At 33.4% G+C, this 7,852-nt stretch overlaps 3 protein-coding genes across 8 annotated transcripts; 2 read left to right on the forward strand and 1 right to left on the reverse strand.

Moving 5' to 3' along the window:
* Positions 1-77: 77 nt before the first annotated feature.
* On the forward strand, positions 78-3,098 carry LOC149692052 (nucleolar complex protein 4 homolog B). 5 transcript variants are annotated; one of them, XM_089867700.1, is made up of 12 exons: positions 78-211; positions 382-508; positions 554-666; positions 740-808; positions 888-1,095; positions 1,154-1,339; positions 1,422-1,482; positions 2,167-2,277; positions 2,350-2,513; positions 2,584-2,663; positions 2,736-2,849; positions 2,937-3,098. In XM_089867700.1, the coding sequence occupies exons 1-12, from the start codon at positions 83-85 to the stop codon at positions 3,057-3,059; spliced, it is 1,485 nt and encodes a 494-aa protein (XP_089723826.1). In that variant the 5' UTR covers positions 78-82; the 3' UTR covers positions 3,060-3,098. The 5 variants fall into 5 exon arrangements, with proteins under 5 accessions (XP_089723826.1, XP_089723828.1, XP_089723827.1 ...); XM_089867702.1 differs by having other exon boundaries at positions 563-666; XM_089867701.1 differs by having other exon boundaries at positions 382-503; positions 552-666.
* Positions 3,099-3,538: 440 nt separating this feature from the next.
* Positions 3,539-5,033, forward strand: Sbds (SBDS ribosome maturation factor). Its single transcript, XM_089867716.1, has 5 exons — positions 3,539-3,690; positions 3,920-4,071; positions 4,137-4,266; positions 4,331-4,693; positions 4,761-5,033. Exons 2-5 carry the CDS (start codon positions 3,944-3,946, stop codon positions 4,887-4,889), a joined length of 750 nt encoding a protein of 249 aa, XP_089723842.1. The 5' UTR covers positions 3,539-3,690; positions 3,920-3,943; the 3' UTR covers positions 4,890-5,033.
* Mvk (Mevalonate kinase) lies at positions 4,898-7,845 on the reverse strand. Of its 2 annotated transcripts, none has more exons than XM_089867714.1 (8): positions 7,482-7,845; positions 7,267-7,411; positions 7,049-7,202; positions 6,693-6,980; positions 6,006-6,096; positions 5,813-5,935; positions 5,246-5,399; positions 4,898-5,178 (listed from the first exon to the last, which is right to left on the reverse strand). In XM_089867714.1, exons 1-8 carry the CDS (start codon positions 7,557-7,559, stop codon positions 5,078-5,080), a joined length of 1,134 nt encoding a protein of 377 aa, XP_089723840.1. In that variant the 5' UTR covers positions 7,560-7,845; the 3' UTR covers positions 4,898-5,077. The 2 variants fall into 2 exon arrangements, with proteins under 2 accessions (XP_089723840.1, XP_089723839.1); XM_089867713.1 differs by having other exon boundaries at positions 4,898-5,187; positions 7,482-7,842.
* Positions 7,846-7,852: the final 7 nt, after the last annotated feature.

The raw sequence follows: 7,852 nt of genomic DNA on the forward strand, positions 1-7,852 counted from the left end.
TCCCTCTACGATTTTCCTTCCTCGACTGACGAATGAGGGTGACGGATAACGCATGCGCTTTCTAAATATATAGGAGAGAAAAATGGCGCGCGAAGCGCATGGCAAGTTGTCCTCGCGGAACACAATTTTCGCGATCGAACGAAAAGTCGAAAGATTTTTGGAAAATAAATCAAATCCCAACGTTATCGTAGATTTAATTCAAACCTTGATGGTAAGAAACTATATTTTCTTATTATTACGTTTGTACTATATCCTGAAAACCGGTGTTAATTGCGCCCTAATTAACTGCCAAAACCAAAACCACATGGCTCTCTTCTCTGTCTGTCTATAGTAGTAACGAAGCTGGCACGTTTTAATGTTTTGGTGATTAATTAATTTCAGAGCGAAGATGAAACGGTGATTATTTCTGCCGTGAAAGGTTTGGAAAACGTCATAAAAGAAGTCATCAAAGATGGAAATGTTTGTCAAAATCAACTGGGTTCGGAGAAAAATATTGATGATGAACGAGGTAAACAAAAATATTTGGAACACGAAGCTCTCATTGAAGTTTCAGTTAATGTAGAAATGAATATGGAGGATAAACTTAAAGAATGGCATACTGAACGCTTTCTCGAAGCAATTGAAGAGCTTTTACTTTTAATTAATCATAAATCAAAAAATGTCCAAGTATGGCCTAAAATTTAAACCCAATGTTTTATATTTATCTTCGGAACTTAAAAATTGGCTTCATTTATTACAGAAAAAATCATTTTATACTTTAATTACATTGACATTAGCGTTAAATGATAAGCAGTCAGATTTATTTAAGGTATATTGACATCCCCCCCCATTCCTGTCATACATTGGTCAAAATTATCGAGTATATGACACTGTCACATTTTGTTTAGAAAATAATTGGAAAGGTGTTAGATGATCGAGTCAATACCAACCACCTTGTTGACACATATATAGACTTTAAAGATAATCATAGTCTCAACCTTAATACCCTCAAGACAATCATCTCAATTCTTCATGAAAGACGTAGAAACTCTTCAAAGGATAATAATAGCATATTTTTGGAAAACACCTTTGCTTTACTTCACCTTTTTTGCTCAAGTATGCATTGCTGGCTGGATCTTTCAGTTTATCACGTAAATTTAACAATTCTTCACAGTTTTAGAGGAAGGTGAAGGAAATTTGTTAAAAAAGAAGTTTTCTATTGCGTGGGTTGAATTTTTGAAATTTAGACTTTCACCCTCACTTTATAAGAAAGTCCTTATAAATTTACATAGCAAAATATTGCCAAATTTAACAAATCCTTTATTATTAACTGACTTTTTAACTGATTCTTATAACATAGGTAAATTAATTAAATTAATCATTTGAAAATTGCCTTAATTACTTTAAAAAATAAATTAATTAATCAACTTTTACCTTAATAGGTGGTGTAGTTAGTCTATTAGCTCTTAATGGCCTATTTTTTCTAATACAAAAGTATAATTTGTAAGTTTCAAGTACAAATTAGCCTTATTCCTGATCAGCGCCACCTACCCATAGCGGCGTCTTTGAGAACTACTGTAAGCGGCAAGCCAATCAGATGTCGCTAAAATCTGGTGACGTCACTGACTGGCACTCTCGGGTCTTACCAAAAATGACGTCACCAGATTTTAGCGACATCTGATTGGCTTGCCGCTTACAGTAGTTCTCAAAGTCACCGCTATGGGTAGGTGGCGCTGATCAGGAATAAGGCTAATTGAAGCTAAATGATTACAGGGTTCATACAAACCTGGAAAAATCAGGGAAATAAATAGTTGATAAAAAGCTCAGGGAAATTTAGAATTTTTAGTAAAATTCAGGGAAATCAGGGAAATTTGAGTCAAACAGGGGCCGGGTAATGAATCAAAATATCCGTAAACATTCCCTCCAAAGGATTAACATTACACTAAATTTTGGAGGCTCATAACTCTGGTTATATTAGAGATAGGGAGATGTCCTTTGACTATGTTATAGTCCTATTTGCCCCCCCCCCTCCCTCTTTCGATAACATTTGATCCATAAGGGGAAAACTCAGGGAAGTATAAGGGGAAAAGGCTGGAAATCTCAGGGAAATTTGTTTTCCAAAAGTTGTATGAACCCTGGATTAAGAAAAACTCATTTTCTAATGTTTCTTTTAATTTTAACCTTTAGGGAATATCCAGACTTTTATAAGAAACTATACGCATTGTTAACGGATGTGATATTTTATGTAAAATATAGAGCAAGATTTTTTTACCTAACTGACCTTTTCTTATCTTCTACGTAAGAATAAGGATAATTTATTAATTTTAGCTTGATTTACATTGAATTAATATTAAATTAACATTTTTACAGACATATTCCAGCATATTTAGTAGCTGCATTTGCTAAGAGATTGGCCAGGTTGGCTTTAATTGCCCCTCCCGATGTCCTCTTGACTTTAATCCCATTTATTGGCAATTTATTAATACGCCATCCTAGTCTACTTGTTTTAATTGATAGACCAAATGTGTCTGATGGTAATTTAATTTAATCATATTTAAGTGGCATTTAATTATAATTTAATTTAATTTTGGTATTATTGTACAGTTGATGAAGATCCTTATGTATCAAGTGAACCTGACCCGAGTCTTTGTAAAGCCATTGATAGTTCATTATGGGAGATTAAGGTGAAAATTAACATGACTTTAGAAGATATTTAACTTAATTAGGGATGATTAAATAATATTTTTCTAATTTAGACATTGCAAAATCATTGGCATCCTGATGTTTCTAAAAAAGCTCAGTTTATTAATAAACAACTTCCCCAAATGGAATGGGATTTGTCCGATGTTCTAGAAATACGTCATAAAGATGTATGGTTTCCTCACTTTCCTGTGATGTTTTGGGGTTACTTTTTTATATTATTAATAATTTTTTTTTTTTTTTTTTGGTGTTTTTAGCTTTTTGAGAAAGAGTTAGGACAAATAGAGGAAATGGAAGAAGACATTCCGTTGTCATATCATAAAGTTAATGGTTTATTTATTAGAAATGAAGATGAAATGAGTGATATGTGGGATTTCTAGATTATCTAATAAGAATAAAGTTTTTTATGAAAAAAAAAATTTTGTTGACGTTTTATTTGTTTTTCTTACGGGAGAGTATTTTTCGTCTCCAGTCTTTAATACTCCTTGGTGTAAAACCTTTGGGTGCGTTCAATGTAAGTTAAAGCTGAGTCTGGTAGCCAACCGAAAAATGGTGCGCTACGATGTGTCTAACCGTTGCCTACGTTAATCAAGGCCTGTGCGCGGCGTCGATTTTTAATATTATTTTGGCAATTTAAGTTGCCAAATTCTCTCAGCTGAGGCGCTAATAGCTGGACCTAAAAAATTTGAAATGTTCATTTTCTCGCGCTTAGAATTTTAAATACTCATTTTCGCGCGCGTTTCGGTCCAGCTATCAATGAAATCTCGCGCTAAAAGTCCCCCCCTTCGATGCCACCGCGCACAGGCCTTGATTAACGTAGGCAACGGTCTAGCCACACGGTGTTTATGGTGAATGCACCTGAACGCAGCTTTGATCTGTTATTTAGTTCGTCTGCTACCCGTTACACTCGAAGTTGCAACTTGTCACCGTAATTATTTAATTGGATTCATATTTAGTTTAATAATTAGTGAATAGTGATAGTGTTTCAAAACATATCTGAAAAACATATAGGTAAATTATATATAACTATGTTTTAGTTCTAATTTATTTTTTTTTTGCAAAGGCCTTAGGCCTAAGTTCAAGTTGTTATTTTTGCTAAGCCTTGGCCTAACCATGTGTCCAATAGAGTAATGGCACCTACTTGCCTTTGACTGTATTAAGCTCTATGGGTAGTTAACATGGAGTGCCACTACTCAATTGTCCATAGACAAGCATAGACTAATTGTCTATTTCTTCACAGAGAGCCCAAAATTAGTCCTCCAAAATGTCTATATTTACACCTACAAATCAAATTCGATTAACAAACGTCGCTGTTGTGCGAATGAAAAAGGGTGGGAAAAGATTTGAAATCGCTTGCTACAAAAATAAAGTTGTTTCATGGAGAAATAAAGTGTAAGTAACAGAATCACTTTACGCTGAACTGTTATTCAAAGTTGACGGGTTTGGTTATAATACAGTGAGAAAGACATAGATGAAGTACTTCAAACACATTCCGTTTTCACAAACGTATCTAAAGGACAGGTTGCCAAGAAGGAGGACTTGTTAAAATGTTTTGGAAAGGATAACGCCACTGAAATATGTTTGGAGGTATGTATAATTTAATGTCAAAACTAAGTAATTCCCAGTTAATTTTTAACATAATTCTGTTTAGATCTTAGACAAAGGAGAGTTACAAGTCTCGGAGAAAGAACGCCAACAGCAATTAGAGAATATGTTCAGAGATATTGCTACCATAGTTTCGGATAAATGCGTCAATCCTGAATCTAAAAGACCATACCCTGTTGGTATAATCGAGAAGTCAATGAAAGAAGCTCATATCTCCATTAAGCCTAACAAAAGCACGAAACAACAAGCCTTAGAAGTAATACGTAAACTTCAAGAAACACTTAAGATTGAAAGAGCTCAAATGAAGCTCAAGATAACCATACCAGGAGGAAAACAATACCGGAGTAAAGTAAAGGAATTGGCTTCTTCTATCGAGAGTGAGAATCTTGCTGGTGGAGATTTGGATATGGTATTTAATTAATGATCTTGGTTAAGTTTAAACTGTTTTTAACACGCAAATAACATTTTTCTTTCAGGTTTTCTTAACAGATCCTGGAAATTTCAGAAGAATTGATGAATTTGTCCGTCAAGAAACAAAAGGTAAAGGACAGATTGAGGTTCTAAGCCTTAAAGATGTAACGGAAGGGGATGAATTTTTAGAATAGACAATGGATGATTTTTTAAAAGAATATGTGTATTTATTTATTTGATATATTTAAAAAAGAAAATGTTGTAAATACAAATCAATATTTGAAAAATTCAAGATCAGATTAAAAAATAAAATACCCATTACAGTATCCCCTTACAAATTCCATGTTTTTTTGATTAAATAATCATAACATTAATTAATTAATTAATGAATGAGAACCCCAGGCCCTGCCAACTCCGTTTCCCAAACTGTAAAATCTTCATCTTCCAGACTTTTACGTAGTTTTGATTTCATCTCCTCATTTTCTAGATAACCTTTAGAGTTTAGACATTAGAATAATTCTTGTAATTTAATTAATACACCTTAGCCTACCTTTTGTCAAAAAAATTAAGGCACATCCTCCTCCACCTGCACCCGTTAATTTAGCTGCTAAACCAAATTGAGCGGCTATAGAACAAATTGTGGTTAATTTTGGGTGTCCAACTCCAATTGCTTCTAATAAATGTTGGTTTATTGGAACCAAATCCTATAAAGATAAATTTAAATTTAATATTATATCAAGAAGTGATATCTAGTTTATTAGGGAGAAGGTATAAATTCGCCCCACATTTATAATCTAGCTTTATCTCCAGTCCAAACGTATAGTAGGTCCGGAATTAATCCCCGCCTCTAAATTACAACCAGCATCTCATTGGTTCTTGAAAACTCACGTCAGCGCGACGCCAAAGACGAAAATTACGTATTTAATTCCGACTGACTGAGGAGAGGCGAAGTAGCCCGGCCTCTTTTTACGTCCCCCCTTGTATTTTGAAAGGGGGACTGGGACTATGGCGCGCGAATACATAGGCATCTTATACCTTCTCCCTAATAAACTAGATATCACTTCTTGATTATATTTAGTGAGACAGGATTTTTAGGAAATAATTATTTTTAATTTACATTGAAACTATTGATAAGATCACCAGATCCACCACCATTTTTGGACACATTCTTCAAGACATCCCATTGATGTAAAGATATAGATTCAATTGAATCCATAATTTGATTAATAACTTTTGTATACTATGGGGGGAAATTAATAATTAATTAATTTATATTTCATTTAATTAATTTAATAGTTAATTAGTTATACTTTTTCTTGTTTAATTTTCACATCAGCTACCATTTTCTTGGTATTTCTTTGAACATTAGAATTAACCAGTAATATATTCATTTTGGGTAAACTTTAATAAAACAAAATAATATGTTTATGTTGAAGGGCTAAGAGAGTAAGTCTCTTAAAGGGAGGGTGAAGTAGAAAATCAAGTGATTTTTTATCGATACTTCTACCAATTTTAAGACCGGTCTGCATAGTGAAACATTCAGGAAATACAGTCTCCGAATGATTTTAAAATTCAAATTAGGTTCAGATTTTAAGGATAATTTTAAACAAGGACTGCCGACCAATCGCGTAACGCCCTGCCTTTTTATTAACAAAATTCTCGTGGCACGCATGCTCCGTGTCTCGCGCCACGATTGTCACGTCGCGCGCCTAATTTTATCAAATCTCGTGATAAATTTCATTCGACACGGAGCATGCGTGCCACGAGAATTTTGTTAATAAAAAGGCAGGGCGTTACGCGATTGGTCGGAGGTCCTTGTTTAAAATTATCCTTAAAATCTGAACCTAATTTGAAATAATTTTAAAATCATTCGGAATCTGTATTTCCTGAATGTTTCACTCTGCGGACTGGTCTTATAATTAGTAGAAGAATCGATAAAAAATCACTTGATCTTCCACTTCACCCTCCCTTTAAGACATTATAAATTTCATACATACTTTTCAAACTTTTCACGTATTTCTCCATTTTTAAAGAACAAAGCCCCTCCGTATGTACAAGTAGAGTTATCAATACCAGATGGTTGTCCATGTATGACCCTTTCACACTGATAAGCCCATTTGTTAATCAAATCTTTACTCTTTGGCTCTCTGTAATTTTCTCTGTTAATTTGTTCGTATAAAAATAACAAGGATGTGGCTAAAACCACCGAATAAGAGGCTGAAGATCCTAAACCAGCTGCCAACGGGATTTCAGTGGCGACTTTCATGTTTATTGATTTGCAACAACTAAGTGAAGAAATCAGTGTCTTATATTTTTTTGGTTTTCATTGCTTAATTTTGGTTTATCTTCGTACCCATTGCCATATTGCTCTGTTATTGCGCAATATATATAAATGAAGGCATTTTGCGCACTGCTAACTGTTCCTTCAACCTCTGGCTTTTTATCAGAAAGATATTCGTAATATTTTGTAAGAGTTTCATCGGAATAAGGAAGAATTTCATCCCCGCCTATAAAATTTTAACATTTATTATAATTTAATTAAGTTGATAAAACTATAATAATTTTTTATACCATTTTTAAAACCAGTATCAATTTTTTGAGCTTTTTTCCATATTTTTGTCATATTCAAAGACGAAAAATGTAAGATAATTTCATCGTTAATGGGAGATTCAAGCGTGATGTTAGTTCTTAAACTAACACTAACAGCAATAGCAGCCTAAAATATATATTAAATTTAAAGATATATAAATATATAACTAAAATTAATTAATAATTAATTAATTAACCTTTCCATAAACAACCGCGTGTTCCCCGTGTAATATTGTTTTTCCAGGAGCTGATACTTTTAAAATTGGACTTGACATTTTTATGCAATTTCTAATTTAAGCAAGGAAACAATAAAATAATAACTATAGAGTAATGGCAGTTTCCCAGCTTTGACTGTATTAAGGTCTATGGGGAATTAACATGGGCTGCCACTAGTCTATATTTTCATAAATAATTTTTGTAGTTTTCGTGTGAATATTTGTTTTCAAATAACGTGGTTAAAATAGCGCAACCAATCAGCGTGAAAAGGGGAAATAAATTGCATTGCGTGATTTCGTATTTGCATGCATATCCGTGCACTAAAAAAAATAGTCCAAAATCGAACGCGACC

This window comes from Phalangium opilio, unplaced genomic scaffold, assembly GCF_054372755.1.
Source record: "Phalangium opilio isolate 3A_F unplaced genomic scaffold, DU_Popi_V2 ptg000024l_1, whole genome shotgun sequence".
Taxonomy (NCBI): domain Eukaryota; kingdom Metazoa; phylum Arthropoda; class Arachnida; order Opiliones; family Phalangiidae; genus Phalangium; species Phalangium opilio.

Coding starts and splice junctions, on each gene's coding strand:
- Sbds (XM_089867716.1), top strand. CDS start 3,944: ATGTCTATATTTACACCTACAAATCAAATTCGATTAACAAACGTCGCT. Junction 4,072..4,136: donor GTTTCATGGAGAAATAAAGT/GTAAGTAACAGA, acceptor GTTATAATACAG/TGAGAAAGACATAGATGAAG. Junction 4,267..4,330: donor CCACTGAAATATGTTTGGAG/GTATGTATAATT, acceptor AATTCTGTTTAG/ATCTTAGACAAAGGAGAGTT.
- LOC149692052 (XM_089867699.1), top strand. CDS start 83: ATGGCGCGCGAAGCGCATGGCAAGTTGTCCTCGCGGAACACAATTTTC. Junction 1,096..1,153: donor ACTTCACCTTTTTTGCTCAA/GTATGCATTGCT, acceptor AATTCTTCACAG/TTTTAGAGGAAGGTGAAGGA. Junction 2,514..2,583: donor TAGACCAAATGTGTCTGATG/GTAATTTAATTT, acceptor ATTATTGTACAG/TTGATGAAGATCCTTATGTA.
- Mvk (XM_089867713.1), bottom strand. CDS start 7,559: ATGTCAAGTCCAATTTTAAAAGTATCAGCTCCTGGAAAAACAATATTA. Junction 5,400..5,812: donor ATCTTATCAATAGTTTCAAT/GTAAATTAAAAA, acceptor TTATCTTTATAG/GATTTGGTTCCAATAAACCA. Junction 5,188..5,245: donor CTTAATTTTTTTGACAAAAG/GTAGGCTAAGGT, acceptor TAAACTCTAAAG/GTTATCTAGAAAATGAGGAG.